Below are 19,716 nucleotides of genomic sequence, written 5' to 3'. Positions count from 1 at the left end.
ACAACTCACTGATTCAATGATCCGTTCAGAGCGACTCTCCAGTGAATGAATTTATAAGTCTGACTGAAAATTAGCCAAGAACTGGGTGATCCTCGAGTGCGCGCACGACTGGTGAAAGGTATGTCAGCCTACTAATGTTGAATTTTAGGATGAATTATTGTAAAAATCATATTAAGGTCAGTTGTTTTTGAACTAAATATGCTGTAGGTCGATCTGTTTAAGCCCACTGAAATACTTTAATGCGGACACGTCCACATCAATGTGTCTACAGATCGTGATCTCGATTCAATCAGATCAAATCTTTAAAACTTGCCACTTCAAATAACGGTTGTTTCATTTACATCATTACGGCACTAGGAGGTGCCAAAGTGACTGTTAAAATGTATTTGACATTGAATGATTCATTCAAAAGATTTGTTCAAAAACATTGATTCATCCAGTAATGAAACAAGTGAAATAGTTATGAGTGAGTCCAAGTAGGACTCACTCAGTTTTGTTTAGCTGCCTGTTCAGAATTATGGTAATCATGATTTCTATTTGAAAGAAACAAATAAAAATCTTGATTCTCATTTTATCCAGAATCGTGCGTCTCTAACACAAATTAAGATAAATTTTTATGTATCTGCATCCACTAATCTTCCATCCATACTGACTAGTGCTGGCTATTTGACAATTCATAATCATTTATAATTCTTTTGAGAAATAGGATTATATAAAATATAAAGTTAGGCTAAATTAAGTTAGTGGCCTATATAAAATTACAAAATAAACATTAATCAATCAGTACTTTTTTTTTTACTTAAGTAGGCTACATTATCAAGTAATTTCACTCAAGTAAAATTGAAAAGGAGAACTAAATACATTCACTTTTACTCAATTACTTGGTTTGTGTACTTTGTCCACCACTGGTAATGATTCACTCGTTTTCTCGATGCATCGATTACAAATCCTGACAATGCATATGCATCGATCTTGAAACATGCTTTTTGAATTGTGAATCATTTATTTCGGTTGATAATCGATGTAAAATGCTAAGAATCGGATTAATTGCGATTCTATAATGATTCAGTGCTTTAAAATATATTAACATAAAATTACTACATGCGCGAATTGATGGGAGACATTGTGCGCCGTCATTCATGCCCTCACAGCTCTCATTCACACAGACGCGCTGCACACTTTACCGCCTTTCACTGCACTCGTGCTCCGTCCATAGCTCTCATTGACACATTTTTGAGAAGCCCGCATTTGAGCTCTCCTCAGGACGGCCACTGCTATTCACATGAGCAGATGAAAGCTCTCTATTGAGACAGCAATAGTCCTGAGTCAAACCGCTCAAGCCATTGATAAAGCTGCCAAGTCATTGCGTGGTCACTACTGTTGAAATAAAACGCTTTCATTGAGTGGAAATTTCACACTTCCGGGTTTTTGGCTTCCGGAACGATCCACGCAGTGTAAAAGTTTTTCCGGTTAGTGATAGATAGCCTCGATCAGAACCAGCTCGGGAATCAAAGTCGTTTTACGAATTAAATGTCATGAAAATGTTTGAACGTTCTTGGTGAATTATTGGTGAGACTACATAGCTCTCATTAAGAGCTAAGTTTAATAAATAATTTGAAGTGATGGCGGTTAAACTGGTTATATTCTTTGTGTCTGTTTGGCGCGGCTGTGCATTATCGTGCTCCATGTGCTGTACAGACGGTGCCTGCGTCTCAAAGTGCATACTATCCATCCTAAATAGTAGTCTATGTGTAATATTCAGTGCTATTTAGGGTGGATAGTATGCACCAGGGTTCCTACACATTTTCCATTTCAAAATTCCATACTTTTCCATACTCAAATTTCCAGACCTCCTTCCAAACGATTTCTGCCATTGGTGAGCCTCGGTCTCCTTTTCTATGTTTTTTGGCACACCAAAAATATTCTCGCCGCTTTATAATATTAATATTGAACCACTGTACATGTACATGAACTGATTAATGGATCTTGAGAGAGGAAATGTCACTGCTTCATGTTTGTAGTCCGGGTCCTACAGTCTTTTAGTGATTTTTAAATTAGTGTCTGATTGTTGAAATAAAGTTTTGTATTTAGTATTCATGTCTAGGCCCTTCTCTTCTTAAAAACCACATACCTGTGTAACTTTTGTTGGGGATAAAATCTACAAGTACTAATATATTCCGTTTAACAAGTTGGCATGACTTAGTTTGTTTCCCTTTCCGGCCATACCACTCGCTACATAGGCGTGAATATTTAATTTGTCTATTAATTCGATACATTTCCTTTATAGAGATCCTTCTGTGATTTATCCATCTGCTCTGTTCTCGACATTATATGTATCATATATTATCATATATCATATATACATATAATATATGAAACATTATATGTTTCATATATTATATGTATCAAAGTATTTTTATAGAGTAGCCTACAAGTATGAGTAGCACAAGCAGTTTCCGTAATATTTTAGAAATTCGTAACTCTATAAACATATTTGCAAAGTGAAGAGAGGTGAAAAAGGTGACATGTAGAAAGTAGATAGTTGTAGGGGGTCTGGGGGCATCCTCCCCCAGGAGAAGATTTTTGTGATTTTAACATGTAAAGGAAGCATTCTGGTGCACTCTGAAAAGAACATAAATGGAAAAAACAACATTTGCTTCAAGTAAAAAATAAAAAATAAAACATTTTGGCACCGGGGCTGAGCATTGACAAATTTCACAATTGAATGCGATTTTGATTCAGAAGCTTGCGATTTGATTTTGATTTGATTACCTTTGATTCAGTATTGATTAATTTGGGCCTATCAGGTACAGTACATGGCAAATTTCCTCAAAGAAAAAAATCTCTCAACTAATGCTGTAAACAATACAGGGAACCACAGCTGGTACGTCATTATAATATTAGGTTAAATTGATCGTAAGTTACTTACATATAGGCTAACTTACACATAAGGAAGTTTTTATAATAACGTTATAATAAAAGTGACAATTATTTTTCTACTCTTTTTATGTAGGCCTAAACATTTAAATGGTGTGTCATAAAACAGATTTATGTATTCAATATAGAAGCACATGTTAAGTACAAATACAATGAATATGTAATAGCCTATAGAGCATATATTTAGCAAAATGCTCCTCTCAAAGTTCATTTTTGTAGCTAAATGATGAGTTATTGGACATTGTAAGGCTTTTCTGAGGTAGGCTAAATGTGACATTTTTACAAGCTGTTTTATTGACGCCTTTCTGCGGTTGAAACGCTGATTAATCGATTGCTTGTGACATGACAGATTTTGGTAAGTTGTACTGTATCTTTCAACATGCCTTCAGATGTTCAATCATTTTGTGTTGTAACTAGTCAAAGAGATGGCTGGTTCACGAGCGCTACAGCAATCTGTCACGCCACAGAGCGCCAAGAAAGATCGTGACTAACTCCAGTCTATGGAAAAATAGTAACCCCATTTGCAATTCTTATGAGAATCTTGTGTCACACAGTCAAAAAATAACTCTTCGGATGTAAACGATTCACATAAATGATGTATTTTGATTCAAAACTGCTAATTTCGCCACAAAGTGACTAGTTTGCAGGTATAATAAATTAGAAAACTGAATAGAGGCAATAGTCTGGAAACACAAATATTTTTCCATACTCTGATTTCTTTTTTCCATACTTTTCCAGACCTGGAAAAAACTCAAATCAAATTCCATACTTTTCCAAACCGCGTAGGAACCCTGATGCACATTGGGATGTATAGAGTGCTTTTAGCGACGTGCTGGGGAAATGATCAGCTGGAAGCTCCCTTATCACGCAAGATCCTCTGATTCATGAAACAGGACCACTCGCACCCTGATATTTCTGGATATAAACACTTCAGTCGTAATCATCTTAAAGTGTGTATTATGCGCAGTATTATTGTGCTGTTGCAACATTAATGCAAAGACTGATAGTTGTACAATGTGGTGTTGGAAATGAATTATGTCTTAGTTTAATAATTTTAATCGATCAGGATTAGTTATAACATATGCTTGAATGTGGGATGATGCCAGATTACATGCTATATATTTTTAAAACATTAAACTCATGACAATATTATGTAGGCCTATCTCGATTTTATACCCCCCAATGGTATATATTGGGAGTTATTTTTTTAATTAATAAATTATATAAATAATGTTCGTCGTACGTAATACGATCGGGGGAATTGCTGAATGAGTAGCTGCGCAGCCTTTACTGTATGACAGCTCGTAATAAATCCACCTGCCGGTAAATTCGAGCAACGGTCTGAGCGGCCGTACAAGCTACAAACCAGTAGAAAATAATTTCTTTGTAGATTATACAAAAGCGACTTGGAAAACAGACAAAACAGAAAAGGTAAGAAGCGATATTTGAGAAAAGAGCATATCAATCTAATAGCCGTAGACGCATAGCGGAACTAACTTTACCCTGCGTCACGTGATTTCCGATTCTTGTGAAAAAGGCCTATTGCATTACATTCATTCTTCAAGTCGATGTCCATAATATTATATCCGTTATAAAAGTCAGTTTAAATGTCATCTGAGGAAAGCAATCTTGTATTTGTCCTTTTTTGCAGCTTTGGGAATTTTCCATAACATCCATAACATCACAGCGCTAAAACAACTTCCTTTGCAAATGTTCCTTTCAATTTAAAAGTCTCTAGTGACTGACTGACTCATTCTCTTGTAAAGTGTTGCCGCCATCTAATGGCATATTAATGTAACTTTCACTCAATCCATATTACGCACTAATGGGCATATTTATATAAAATAATAAAACCTCATTAATCTGTCTCACCTCGTGAATGAAGTGCGCGCACAGTTTGGACATCTCCTCTGTGCAATGCAACGGTAAATAAAGATCTGATGTTTGAGAAAAAAATTTTTTAAAGCGTTTTCTTTACTCAAAAAACCCTATGTTTATAAAGTTTCATGTTTTACGTATTTGAAGACCGGAGAAGAGTCTTCGTCTGATATGTCCCGACTAGTTGTAGCCAATATGCTATATATAATGATGTATCGTAATGTTTATTATAATCAAATTTAACATAGCACAATTCGACTTGCTCTGGAACAAATAGATTAATAAGACCAAAGATTGCCCATTCTATGTACTCAAATTGAATTATGTCTCATGTTTAACCACTATAAGAGCCAGCAGCAAATCACAGAGGCACTGGCCGAGATTAAGCTGTTCTCGGCGGTTACAGAAGCACTGAACGGCCGTTGACGCCCTGGAGCTCATATCTCAGAAAACGTCAAAACAAAAAGGTGCGGTTATTAAATATGAGTCACATATTTCAGGTCTAAACAACTACATTCTCGCTTAAACTATTAAAACTACAGTTCGTGGTACAACAAGTAGTATTTGTAAAAATTACGGTTGATTTGATCAGCCGCCATGACGGTCACTTCAAGCGGAGTGATACAAACGGTGAAAAGGTAGGAGGAGTGCTGTTATCACTGAAATATCGCAGGGCTATCACCCAATCAGATTCGAGAACCAGACAAAACTGTTGTATACATTTTTATATAACTTTATTATATAAAATTATAATATAATATTATTATTAATTATTAAATAAATGAATAAACAAACAAGTAGGAAAATAAACAAGTAACAAGCAAACATGTTTGTTTAAAATTTCTGCGAATAATTTGCTGATGAAGAGTTTTGATTTTACATAATATTAAATAAAAAACATTATCAACCTAAAATATAGTATATTTGTTTAACTGGAATAAAAAAAGGAGCACCCGATTAAGGAAGTTTACTTCTACATATTACTTTATAGCTACTCTTAATGCTGTTCATTTTATGTTAAATAATAGTTTCTAATATCTAATAACTATTAGTTTAACTCCCCAAAGACTGCATTAGGGTCTTTATTAAGTAATTGGGCCTTACAAATTGTCCACCTTGGGTCAGCGCAAGTTCAGTTAGACTTCTCATATTTCTTATTTTATAAAAAAATAATGTTCCAATTTTTTGTCAAGAAGACATGGTTTCAGTTTGATAAAACATGATCTAGATACCATGGAAAGCATAAAAATAAATTCATATATCTATTACAGTCAATATAGGACAAATTACGTTTTGGCCAAAACTAATTGAAAATTTAATGATCACTTTGGATCAACAGTGCAGCTTTAATTTGAGCTAATTTGATAGAGTTATGGTTCCAGGAATTCTCTGGGGGATTAATAATATATATATGATATATATATTATATATTATATTATATATAATATAATATATACACTGTGTATATATAGACAGACAGACAGACAGACAGACAGACAGACAGACAGACAGACAGACAGACAGACAGACAGACAGACAGACAGACAGACAGACAGACAGACAGACAGACAGACAGACAGACAGACAGACAGACAGACAGACAGACAGACAGACAGACAGACAGACAGACAGACAGACAGACAGATAGATAGATAGATAGATAGATAGATAGATAGATAGATAGATAGATAGATAGATAGATAGATAGATAGATAGATAGATAGTGGAAGGCTTTAACTGTTTTTTTGTTTGTTTGTTTTTTACTTTTACTTTAATACACTGATATCCGCACAGATATAAGCAGTCAACAAAACATGCAGAAACACAATGACGACAATCGACTAGAGAGGCTTGTCCTAAAAATCCCTGTCAAGTGAACATTTGAGTCTGATAAATCAAACTGCACTTGTTGAAACTAAGCATTCCAGACTGATTTTACACTCAAGAAGAAAGTGAAAAATCCTTTCAGAAGGGGAAAATTAAACGACACAGGATGAGCACAGTAAATCAGTCCAATTTAACTGTCCAGCATCCACAATTTAATGAGGTCTTGTGGGTTACGCCTCCAGGTCTTTATAAGCAGCGCGAGACATGGGAATTTGGCTGTGATTTGTGAACTTACAGAGAACAGCTGAAGAAAAAAAAGAAAAAAAAAAAGTCTTTGAGTTCACTTCATCACTAACCACAAGAGATGCCACTGCAGTGTTGACACAATGTAACAACTTGCATGAAATATATGAGCACTGCCAACATCAGACTACCGTTTGCTGAACTCCTTTGAATGGTTTGAATTTTTTGCGTGGATAGATGTTATAATTTAACTTTACTACTTCATGTTTTCATTTACATAAAAACAGACATTTCTCAGTAGTTCTAAAACAGTATTAAATCCAGATGCATCTTGTAGTAAAAAAAAATTATATACATATATAAGCGGGGAAAAATGCATGGCAGTTTGACCAAAACTGGTGTCTTTTTACAGCACTGACTTGGGTTTATGACAGTCAGCACACACAGAGAGATGTGTAGCCGGCTACAGAAATGCTGATTTCCATTTCCTTATCAAGCATCACTTGACTGCAGGATTTATGGGTGCCTGACACGTGAAACCAATCACCAAAGCAGCCAGCGTGGTGACAATGCCCATCCGCTTCAGATTAGCGTGGCTACAGAACAATTTTCAAGTAGAGAGTGGCTTCCTTTATGAGTGTGATTAAAAAATAAAAATCAGACAGTAAAGTAAATTAGCCTTTTCATAAGGGCCATACAATTGAACACATTAGGGTTTATGGTTAAAAGCAGGCCAGATTTAGATACCAAAGGCATGTCTACAGTACAGAGACATAATGAAGAACACGTCAGCTTTTTTGTTCCCGCTGTCTTCCTCCAATTATACAAATACACAGTTTCTCTGTTCATCCATGTCATGGACTTCATTGTTCTACATAATAAAAGAGAAAATACACCAAATGCATCTAAAACCTTCATATACAAATTGAACAAATAAAGGTGCGGTCACTTTTACTGTTGTTCAGCGAATTTCACGTGAGGCCAAAAGATTTTCCCTGTGCATATTTTAAACTGGTTCAAGATGGAAATTTTGGAAAAACTGCATTTAAAGGGATAGTTCACCCAAAAATGAAAAATATCCCATGATTTACTCACCCTCAAGCCATACTAGGTTATATGACTATCTTCTTTCAGACATACACAATTAGAGAAACAAAAAAAAAAAAAATATATATATATATATATATATCCTTGTTCTTAGAAGCTTTATAATGGGAGTGAATTGGGGGCCAGATTTTGAAGTCCAAAAAATCATAGTTTTTATTATAGTTAAATTTTTAAATATGGATATTTTTTCTAACAAAAACCCATCGCTTCGCTTCAGAAGTCCTTTATTAACCCCCTTGAGCCGTACGGATTACTTTTATGATGGATGGTAAGGCTGCACTATATTGGGAAAATATGCGATATGCAGTATTGTTGAATACTGCGATAACGATATCTCTTGCGATATCACATTTCCCTAGAGAAATGCTAGATTTAGCAGTTCATTTGTTACTATAACAATAATATACAAATACAGCTGTTCATGGTTTGTTCATGTTAGTTCACAGTGCATTAACTAATGTTAACAAGCTGTATTAGTAAATGTTGAAATTAACATTAACCAAGAAAAATAAATGCTTTATAAGTGCAGTTCATTATTAGTTCATGTTAACTAATGACCATTATTCTAAAGTGTTACCGAAATATAATCTAAAATAAAATACCATGCCTATATACTACATTCAACTATGACTTTTTCTGTTTTCATTTAATTATTGCAAATATAAACATTCAACACTCACCGATGGCCAGATGCAAGCGGTGACCAAAGCATTGTAGTCGGACCAGGCGCGCCGTTGACACGGGGGACAAGGGGGTCAGGACCCCCGCAGTTTTGAAAAGACAGAAATCGTCCCACGCACTTTTGATAAGGGCTGCTTCAATCAGTCACAATATTTCATCTTTTAGCTTTCGTCGGTAAATCAACTGTACGTCGCGGAAGTGAACAGGACAGAGAAACACGCAATCTCCAAACAATCGATCAAATCGCGCTTATGTTTTAGGATAGGTTGATGGTATATAAATCATTCCTGAACGTTAGCGTTTGTCAATCAAGCCAAACCGTCCATTCAGAAACTGAGAAATTTTACACTTTAGGGTAAGGAGGCTGATCTCTCAGGTTGACGCGCGAGCTGGCTTGACTGAAGTTTTCGTGAGGATTTATAGTTTATGGACCATTTTGATTTCGGTAATTACATCTAGAAGGTTAAAAGCATTGATGGCATCTATAGTAGAGGTATCTGAAAACGAAATGAAAGTTATTGCCTTGACCAGCGACGCAGTGTGGAGGACGCACGAGAGGAGACCTGCGCGTTTAATTGGTATGTGTATACTGTAATACTGAATTTACAATGCTTATCAGTGGCGTGCACTTTGATCGCAAAAGTGAAAGTGCCCTTTGCAGTCGCATCACGGTGCCCCCGCGTTCTCATTTCTCCCGATGTGAACCGTGAGCTCCAGACCATTAGAGCAGTTAAAGCCCGGGTATACTTCATTTTCCGTGTTCCGCTCAAGCGCGCAAGCCTTTCAAAGAAACTCCTTTTCCCACGGAAAGACGCGTTCGGCGCATGCATGCGTTGCCGGCGTACATCTCTGTAATTGCGACTTGAGAAAAATTATTTCTCGATGGCAGCTGATATCTCCTGTCCAATTTGTTAATTAGACTCACAAAGTGTTAACAGGCATCATGTCTTTAGCTAAAAAAATGTGTGATAGCTTCTGGGGAGGCGGGTATAAAGATAGTAAGAACCCATCTAATTGGTCAAATTTGGATTAACAACCTATGCATGCAACGCACAAATGCTTGGCACATTTTTTTAAAGGTCCCGTTTGTCGTGGTTTTTTTTGAAGCTTTGATTGTGTTTATAGTGTGCAATATAACATGTGTTCATGTTTCGCGTGTAAAAAAAACAGTATTTTTCAAATAATTTACTTATCTGTATACCGCTGTTTCCACTGTCATAAAAACAGGCTGATGACTTCCTTGTTCTATGAAGTCCCTCCTTCAGAAATACGTAACGAGTTCTGATTGTGCCAGTGGCTCCTGTGTTGTGATTCGACAGCAGCTTAGCGCTCCTTGCCCGGAAAGGTCACGCCTCTTACCATAATGTGTGCTGCACATAGTTTTACATGTGGATTATTGTGGTGTTGTGCCGAATGAACACAAAAGACAATAATTCCCGAGAGACTGAACTCTTTAATCTCCACAAGCAGCGACAGAAAATGTACAACGTTAGCACTCACTCAGAAGAGTACCTCATACGGAAAACAGCCATATACATAAACATAGTCCCCTCTTGTGGCCATTATGTGCACTGCAGTCCAACATTAACTATTGCAGAAAGGATACCACAATTATAATTTTCGGGAACTGAGTTAAACATAAATTGTAACCATTGATCTCTAAGTACAGCGTCCCTAGGTAGGCCAAACAAAGGTGATTGGACTTGCAGGATGAAAATAACACCGTTTCGACGACATGGCGACAAACACACTCTACAAACGCAACTCTTGCTCTTCTCTGTGGGAGCGCAACAAGACCACGCCCCCTTTTTTGTGTATTCCTGTGGGCGGAGGTTAGTCAAAAAACTGTTTTAGTGACGTCATTAAAGGAGGAAGTAGAGGGATGTAGTCCAAACGGGCCGTTCGATGAAGGCGACTTCTGTTAAATAAAATATCTCGCTTGGCATTGAACTTTGAGCTTTAAAATTTTACAGATTTTATTTATACTCTAACAACAACATTACACACTAACTAAAGTTTGAAACATGGGATCACGAAGAACGGGACCTTTGAAAATTATTTATCGGACCTCTCTGCGATACGGATATCGCATATACTATTATCGCAATAGCGATAATTTTTCGATATATCGTGCAGCCCTAATGGATGGATGCATTTTTTTGGCTTCACAACGACTCAATCCCAAAAATGCGATAATTGACAGCATGGTAACCATATTAAAGTCCTGGCATATCGCGTATTTGGTATAAGCTATTTTTGAAAAAAGTAATATAACAAGACTTGTTATGCTCTACAATTTTAACTCAACCATCGTGTACAAAGGCATCATGTTTTGTTTCTTTTTTTAAAGCTGTGAATTCTAGAATTTTTGTAAATGCGGTTCATTCAGTTTTAGAATGCAGTTGTCACTCCCTTAAATTACTGCACTGTGTGTGTACGGAACAGGATTAAGCACTAAAAGGTCATCTGACAACCGAATTTAACTGCAGTGTGTACGTGGCCTTTGTAGGCAGTTGCCAGGGTGTTAATGTGCTGTTTCTAGGGTTGTGGGTGGTTGCCAAGTCACTGCTATGCTGTTGTGGGATGCTTTTTATTTTTAAGGCCAAAGATGGTGTCCGAAATCGACCCCTATATCCATAAATAGGGCATTAATTGAGGGGACAGTTATTTGTAGTGGTGTCCGAAACTATAGTGAACGTTATCAAGTGCACTCATTCAATCAATGCAATAACGAATAACGGATAGAGAATATCCATAGAGAATACAGCTGAATCATCCATCCATCCATTCTCCAAACTGCTGGTCCAATGTGGGTACAATGTAATATCATGCAGGTACAAATTACTTTTTAATTTATTATTAAATTGTTTAATTAAGTTTCATACATGCTAGTAGTAGACAGAGTTCAGGATAAAACTTTTCATTACTATTGGAGCTGCCGGTTTTCTAAGTTTCAAATAATTATTAAACAGCAAGCATAAACTATGCAAAAGCAGCAGCTCTTCTGGCAGCCTTATTGGGAATAGCGAATGTGGGTATAGGGGGCAATTTCGGACACAGCGTTAAGTCTATTTGTTTGGGTCATTTTATCTTTGTTTGGGTTATTTTATCATTCATATGCCAAAAACAAACAAAATGCAAGTCTGTTTGCTTCAAAGCGTAATGGCAAGTACAAGACACAAGAGGCATCATTAAAGGCAGTAGTTCTCAATCAGGGGGCTTCAGCAAACTTCCAAGGGCCTCAAGATGACAAACAAAACTTAAATTAATAAACTATTATGGGCATGTTAAAATTAGCACATTAATGCATGCATTTTTTTTTTCTTTTCGTTTTAACACGTTAAAAATATTTAACGCAATTAATGCAGCATTAATTTTTTTCCATCATAATTTGGCTAGCGTTGCATTATATGATCACACTCTTATTCATACAAAGTAGAAAGGCCACAGGTAAATATGACATTTACTATAATGGGTTTATGTTAAGATTGTTTGAAGTTCACTTAAATTAAATGTTGTTATTTTTAAAAGCCTAATTGATAGCTTTCAGTTATACTGTAATGTTGAATGTCTATAATTAATGTTTAGAAACATCAATTTCATAGCGATATCAGTTCCAGTATTAGTAACAGTGATACTGGACTTCATTTATAAAAAGATGCCATTAAACATGTATTTAAAATATACTAAGTTGTTTAAAAACGTGAAAAAATTATTAAAAACTCCAGTGTTTTTAATCGTGTTAAGTGTGATTAACTACAGAAAAATGTGTGATTAATAAGTTAATATTTTTAATCGATTAACGGCATTAGTTAAAATAATCAAACTCTAATCTAAATCTACATTAAATTAAGATGTAAAATCTGAAATGTATTTCTTATAAAATTATGGTACAATAAAAATAATGGCAACACTTTATTTTAGGTTCCAATTCTCACTATTAACTAGTTTAAGCTTATTATCATGCATATTACTAGGATATTTGCTGTTTATTAGTGTTTATAAAGCACATATTAATGCCTTATTCTGCTTGACCTTATTCTACATCCCTTCAATCCTACCTAAAACCTAAACTTAACAACTACCTTACTAAGTTTAATGAAGCAAAAATCATAGTTATTAGTTATTTAATATTTAAAATTGGACCCTAAAGTGTGACAAAATAACTAATAAAATAACATTTTGTCAGCTTTGTCATTTTTAGAGCAGAAATTGTGGAAATAGCTTCAATCAGGGAGACTTTGTCTATAGTGAATATTATGTACACCTGTTATAGAGCAGTAGATGAGATGTGGGGCCACTTCACGCAACTCCTCGTACCCTAGTCCCATCTCATTCAGCTTCCCGGGCAAGTAATTCTCCACCAGAACATCACAGACTTTGGCAAGCTGACAAAAGAGAGAGAGTATGAAGCGTGACAGACTAGGGCCTGGTTTCACAAACAGGGTTTAGATTAAGCCAGGATTAGGCCGTAGTTAATTAGGATATTTAAGTAGTTTTTATAAATGTGCCTTAGAAAAAAACATTACTGGTGTGCATCTTGAGACAAAACAATGGCACTGACATATTTTAAGATATGTCAGTGCAAGTTGCTTTCAGTTAAAACATGCATTTTAGTCTGGGACTAGCTGAATCCTTGTCTGTGAAACCGAGCATAGGTATTCAAGCCAAAATGTATCATAAATCAAATGTAATGTAATGCATTACAAACTTTTACCTCAGTTACAATTTTGGTCCCCTTTGGATCTTTAAGATTAACAGCGATGCTCTGCAAGAAAGATGAATGAGCGGAGAACAGTTATAACTCCAGAAATCATGATCCAATGCATTTTTTTAAGGTTTCTTAATAAAAAGTATATACCTTTTTGTTCCTGTTCACACTCAGAAAATAAGCACTCTCATCACCCACAAACGGAGGGCCCCATGCTCTTGTGTCGTCTCCTGAGCCTGTCACACATTCACATCTGAATATAGTTCACTGCAGTCAGACACTGTTTAGATCTAAACTAAGAATCATTTTTACAGGAACTGGCAAGTAAGTGTCACTATATTGCAGCTATTTAACATAGAAATAGCACTACCCACCTCAAAATATTTGCTCTAGAGGCATGCTTGGTCAAATATTACTTTAAAGGTACAATTTGTGATATTTTTTTCCGCTAGAGGTCGCTAGAAGCCGATTCAAAACAAAGGCGTAGTTTGATGACGTAAAGTTTTAGAGTGGAAACTTGGGACATGTGGTCTCCATATCAACGGACGGTGCAAAAGAATAGGGATTGGAGTCTGGAAGAACTCATGTTCGTGGATGCGATTATTAACGTTATCGTAGTATGAAGTAGCGCAGGACCGAGTGTTGCGGGAGCTGAACGAGGCGCCACTTCCGCTTTTCCGGTCATGAGTTTACGGGAGCTGTCCTTGTCGACAGAACCAGCAGCAGATGGTAAACAGTAATTATGTTCCATAAATAATTAACACAATCCACCATAAAACGTGCAAGAAGTAAATAAGGAACTGCTTGAAGCAAGCTAGTGGTTTGCTGGACGCTAGACTCTACTTCCGCATTTGTCCACGGCACTGTTGTCATGTGGTTTCTACGTCAGTAAAGGCGGTAACAAAGGTAACTGCATCATTGACAGGCGACTGCACTGCCCCGTGTCACTGTTTAGAATGGGAATTTTCTCATGATTTACAAGTAGTTGAAAACATTAGAGATATTGTTAGTAATCAGCTGAACAAAATATATAACACTAGCCTAGTGGTTTTTGGATATTTTACTGCAAAAATTTTACAAACTGCACCTTTAATATATAAGCAGTAAACTTAATGAAAGGGGATTTTTATTATTTTAGAACTTTAAAGTCTAAAGTCTTCCCAGTCCTAATTCAATTTCATTATTGAAGTTATATTATATTATCACAGTGGCAAAGACGTTCTTTAAAATGTCAAATAAAATAAATAAAAGAAAAAGACATGGTGCTGAGGAAATGGTAACGGTAGAATTTCCATTTTTGGGATAAACCCAATCCTTGAAATGATGCCAACATCTTCTTAAGCTAAAATTCAACAATATATCTCCAAAAAAACAAAACAAAAAAAAAAACACATTATAGCACATTTACATAAACCTCACCTGGTCGCTCAACTTTTATCACCTCTGCTCCCAAATCTCCTAATATCATAGTAGCAAAAGGTCCAGCCAGAACTCTGCATTGAACACCATAATGATATTGTTTAATAACCTTCACAAGCATATAAAGAGCGTACACCAAAGTCTCTCAAGAAAAGTCTGTTCACTCAGCGGCCATATTTGCGACGCCTCCGGCCAGCTATTTCAGGACTCAAGTCCTATGTATTTGAATGGGGAATCCTGAAATCTCAAAAACTGCTTAGTGAACTCACAATTAATTAACATGTTTCAATTCAAATCAGCAACAAAATCTGACACGAACTGTCCCATAAATGTTGTTCCTTATGCTCAAAAAGCGTTATTTTTCAGGCTTGACGAGCCAATGTGCATGTGCAGTCCTAAGCGCGAGTGTCAGGTTTCTATGGGAACGGCAGCTGCAGTGATGCAATGATTTTATCAATCAGCGATTGGCTCTTTTAAGGCGGGCAGTTTCTCCCATTCTGTCGTTCTATATGTAGTCTTTGGTGTACACTCATTGGGAAAAAAAAGGCTAAAAAACGGCAAAATATTTAGTGGTAATCATAAATCAGTGATAAAGAATTGCACAAATAATGTAAGTAAAGTAAATTAACACAGAATTAACAACTTGCAGACAGCTTTTAACAGGAAGAAGAGTCAGTGTTGATGGCGTCAAACACTTCATGAGTAATGTTAGCTGAAAAACGTCTCCCAGTTCGAGTTTAATGTGAGACCAACCATTGTCTTGCTGAAAAATAACATCTAATCATTTATCTTTAGATATTCTCCTACTCCAAAGCAAAGCCATAACCTTGAACACTGGCGGCAATTTTTTATAAAGCATAAACAAACAGAACAGTGAAGGAAAATCTAGGTCTAAATTTAGTTGGGAAATAATCATTTTGAACTATTTGCAAATAATATTTGCATTAAAATATGCACACATGTAGATGTGTGCCTAAATGTGTCGAAAACGTTTCTTGTCTCGCCATGTTAGGAATTAGGCCTACATAAATCACGAAATGCATATTTTCAATTCCAAACGGCCATATTTGAGAAAACAAAATAGAGTCGTTTGCATTACTGGATGTTACTGTCGGTCGTTAAACATTTCTATCGCAAAACAGACATATTAGACATATTATATATGTTTCTCCATTTGTCTTACCTCACTCTCTTTCAATATTAAACCAACTGACGCTTCCCGCTGAAATTCACCCTCTGCTTCTTTGAACAGTAAGCCCCGCCTACTTTAATTTAAATAATAGGGGAAACTGAAAACGCGAGTAAAACAAATGATTACACTAAAGTTTGGTCTCGAAAGTGTTCCTTATGACATGTCAAATAAACCTAATCCATGGATATTGACATGCAGCCAGGAATCGTGTTTCCTGACATTTATATGTGCCTGATTTCGACGCCGGGGAAATACATAAAGCAAATCTGCCTGTGAATATTTTATATAACTACAATATAGGTAGGTTTAAATCCCAGTAATCACTTATATCAATGTTATATCGTCCAGCCCTTAAACTTTTTTGTCAGTAAAACTATTTTTTGTCAGTGTTTATTTAAAAACACCCAATTATGCAGAATATAAGATATTTAATTGATGATTTGTCAACACAATATATAACAAAACAATATACGGTATGATTTTACCCCAAAATCCAACACTTTGACACAAAATGATAACTCCAAACACGTTTCTCTGCCTGGAGTCCAGCTGTTTCTGTGAATTGCAGCTTCTTTTTTTTCTGTAGCTTTCGGCACCCTTTAAATATACCTCGGGTTTTGTGTCAAAAATATTTGTACAGTCAATCACAAAGCTCTTTCACGTTTTGGATGTGTTTTGTGTGTGTTTCGCTGCATTCACGCTAAAAACCAATGCTGCTACTTCTTTGTGCCACTCAGTGGGCGTGATCGCAGTAATAACGGTCGACGGTGACGTCACGTGCATGCACGGTTACTTCCTGGTTTTCGTTAAGATAGCTCGGGCATTTCCGGTGAACTGTTAGCTGTTCATCCTGTATTCGTTGTACATCGACACAAAATCAATAATGGTTGGCTTTTTAATGTTGTATTCATATTTTCATACAGTTATCACATTTACCTAATTTGCCAATAAACCAATTTGATTGATTGCAATAAATACAAAGCTATTGGGACCGTTTAAAAACGTTTTGTCATGCACACTCAAGTTGTATTTTTTTCCAGCACTTCAAATGTTATTTTTAATGTGATGATCAAAAACATTATTTGTTCATCCTTCTGAGATTGTCCCTATTGTAAAACCGAACGTTTAAAAATTCAGGAAATTCAACATTTGATAGAAAACACTTTAAAAAGACAATAATTACCATTTTAACCAGCAAAGTAGCATTTATTTGCACATTCATCAGCCATTTCTTCTAATCTTTTTTCACTTCGTTTTTGACTAAATGTTAAACATTATAAAATAACTAGGTTTAAAAATACATTTTGTCAATGTGAAGTATGAAATGCTCAAAATCTCATGAAAAACAATAACTTTTCTTTTGAACGAATGACACAGGAAGCGAGCGCCGCATTATTTCCCTTTGTAATCACAGCAGCTGTCAGTCAGTGCAGCACAAGATCAATGATTTCAACAAACTTGTAAAAACACACATTTTATTCAATTAATCTAACTAAAGTGCACAATAAATATTTAATTTTTGAAGGGTTTTTTTTCACATAAAAGTGTGAAAACTGATGGTCGAATTGAATTTAGCTGAGGAGGAACACTGAGGTACGTCTTTATATATTTATTTTTTTTATTCTGTCTTACGTTTGAATAACTAAATTAATACTATGCCTGACTATTTAAATGACTATATTCTGATTATAAACTAAGTATTACACTACTGATGCTCAACACACCAGCAAATGACTCTCACCGGAAGTTTTAAAGAACGCTCCGTGCATATAGTCCATTTGGCCATTCCTAATTATTGGATTGGACTTGTCCCCCTCAATGTCTATGCTGTCTTTGATGTTTTTCTGAGAAAGCAATGAATTTTTAAATAATGCATTTGCATTTGCTAATTTCCTGACCAATAATATGTGGTTAAGACAAATTAAAGCATATGTGTGTAGCCATTTTGGGCCTGACCCTTATGTTTCTTGCCCAGAAGTGTATTTTTTTGTATATTTAGTAGCCACTCATAACATGACATGAATGCACAGCTCCTACCTTGTCAGATCTAAGACTTTAACGCCATCTAGCGGTCTGATCTGACCTTCACCTGTATTCATGGGGAAATGAGTTTGCATTAATAATAATAATAATAACAACAATAATCAGTGAGTCAGGTAATTAATTGTATTCTGGAAATTCATTACAAATAAAAATCTACATTACAACTAAATAATCCTGTTTTATGCAGCACAAAAAAGAGATAATCCCTGGATCAAAGTTCAGCTTGATTATGATTAACAAAAGACTGAAATCATTCGTTATCCAATTAAAGTCATTCGTTCAAAGGGCAAATGGGTTAAAAAGTAACTTGTGGATCCTTTAAGATATTTTAAACACATATAATATTTCAGGATGGTTTACCGTTTACTTTTGTTTTACTTTGTAGTATAGATGCGCATACAAGTGCCGCAACATAAACGAGCAGAAGTGCAAAACATTTACATTTCAACAAATATATAGTTTCCATTAAATAAACAAACAAACAAACAAACAGGTGTGCATACACGTATTTACACCATAAAATATAGTATAATGATAAAGTAAACAATTGTACAATTAATTTAGAGCACTAAAATGTTCAGACACTGATTGTATGATCACATCTCACGCGTTACGTGCGCGTGCACTGTTACAGTAGCGGGATAATGGTCGGTTTAAATACAGGCGCTACCTTGCAGCTTGGCAGTGAATGGTCGTCTTATATTCACATAGTTCGTCTTATTCGGTTGTAGAAACTGTGATGTTCTGCTTAGATACGATAAAACTCTTATAACAACGCTTCCCGACATGTTGACTCGACGTTTACGCACGCAGCGCGACGCGACGTCTATAAAAGGCCCGCCTTCACGCGTAAAATGTTATCAAGTTTCTAAGGAGAAATCACAATCTTAGCAAGTGAGTACTGCGGTTAGTTCAACACATTTGACAGCACTTAAATGGGCGTCATGAGAGACAAAAATTACTAGTATTTGTTGCTATGAAACACAAGAGTCCTCCAGCAGGGGCGCTCATCGGCCTAAAAACAAAACAAAACGAATCCTCCATTGAGATTTTTTTTTTTTTACATTGTGTGTATTTGTTTAAATCTATAATTTAGAGTAATTGTCACCCGAGATACAAATGAAAAAATCTATAGCAAATAATGAAATATATATTTTTCAAAACCGAAAGATTGGTTAATCTGTGCTGAGAAAAGTAATGTCTATCCTGTGTCTATCACGTGACCACACTTGTACTTCAGCGGCAGACCGATGAACGACTTTAATAGACGTTGAATTAACAATAGGCCTAATATAATATTACATATTATTATATATTTCTTATTACATAATATTATGGTATTATATTATATCAATAGAAATATACCGGGCCGTTTCCTTCTGTTTCGGCCTACAAATGGACGTCATAACTGAAAAGCCATGGGTTAAAACTACATATCCCATAAACCAGACAACTATTCTTCTGTTCATTTTATTTGATACAATTGAATCACTTATTTTAATCTGAATTTTCTCATTTTAATCATTTGACTGTAAGCCATTTTTATTGGTATAGTTTTGTTGGTATATTTCTTAAAAGTGGTTTATATTTTCAAACTTTTCAATAAACGTACAATGTACAAAATGGTGTAATGCACCCATGTGTTACTTAAAATATAATGTACAGTCACCCATTCATT

At 35.6% G+C, this 19,716-nt stretch overlaps 1 protein-coding gene across 1 annotated transcript in view; it reads right to left on the bottom strand.

The window, feature by feature from the left end:
• Window positions 1-18,909, bottom strand: part of sugct (succinyl-CoA:glutarate-CoA transferase) — a 201,114-nt gene extending 182,205 nt beyond the window's left edge. Inside the window, exons 1-6 of the mRNA XM_067378105.1 lie at window positions 18,709-18,909; window positions 18,033-18,084; window positions 14,804-14,877; window positions 13,535-13,620; window positions 13,391-13,441; window positions 12,941-13,061 (exon numbers count right to left, since the gene is read on the bottom strand). Of these exons, the coding sequence (XP_067234206.1) occupies window positions 12,941-13,061; window positions 13,391-13,441; window positions 13,535-13,620; window positions 14,804-14,877; window positions 18,033-18,084; window positions 18,709-18,826 (502 nt within the window). The 5' untranslated portion in view covers window positions 18,827-18,909. The remainder of the gene's footprint in view (window positions 1-12,940; window positions 13,062-13,390; window positions 13,442-13,534; window positions 13,621-14,803; window positions 14,878-18,032; window positions 18,085-18,708) is intronic.
• Window positions 18,910-19,716: the final 807 nt, after the last annotated feature.

This window comes from Chanodichthys erythropterus, chromosome 23, assembly GCF_024489055.1.
Source record: "Chanodichthys erythropterus isolate Z2021 chromosome 23, ASM2448905v1, whole genome shotgun sequence".
Classification (NCBI taxonomy): domain Eukaryota; kingdom Metazoa; phylum Chordata; class Actinopteri; order Cypriniformes; family Xenocyprididae; genus Chanodichthys; species Chanodichthys erythropterus.
Note: the sequence above shows the minus strand (reverse complement) of the source record. Positions and strands in the feature narration are given on the sequence as shown.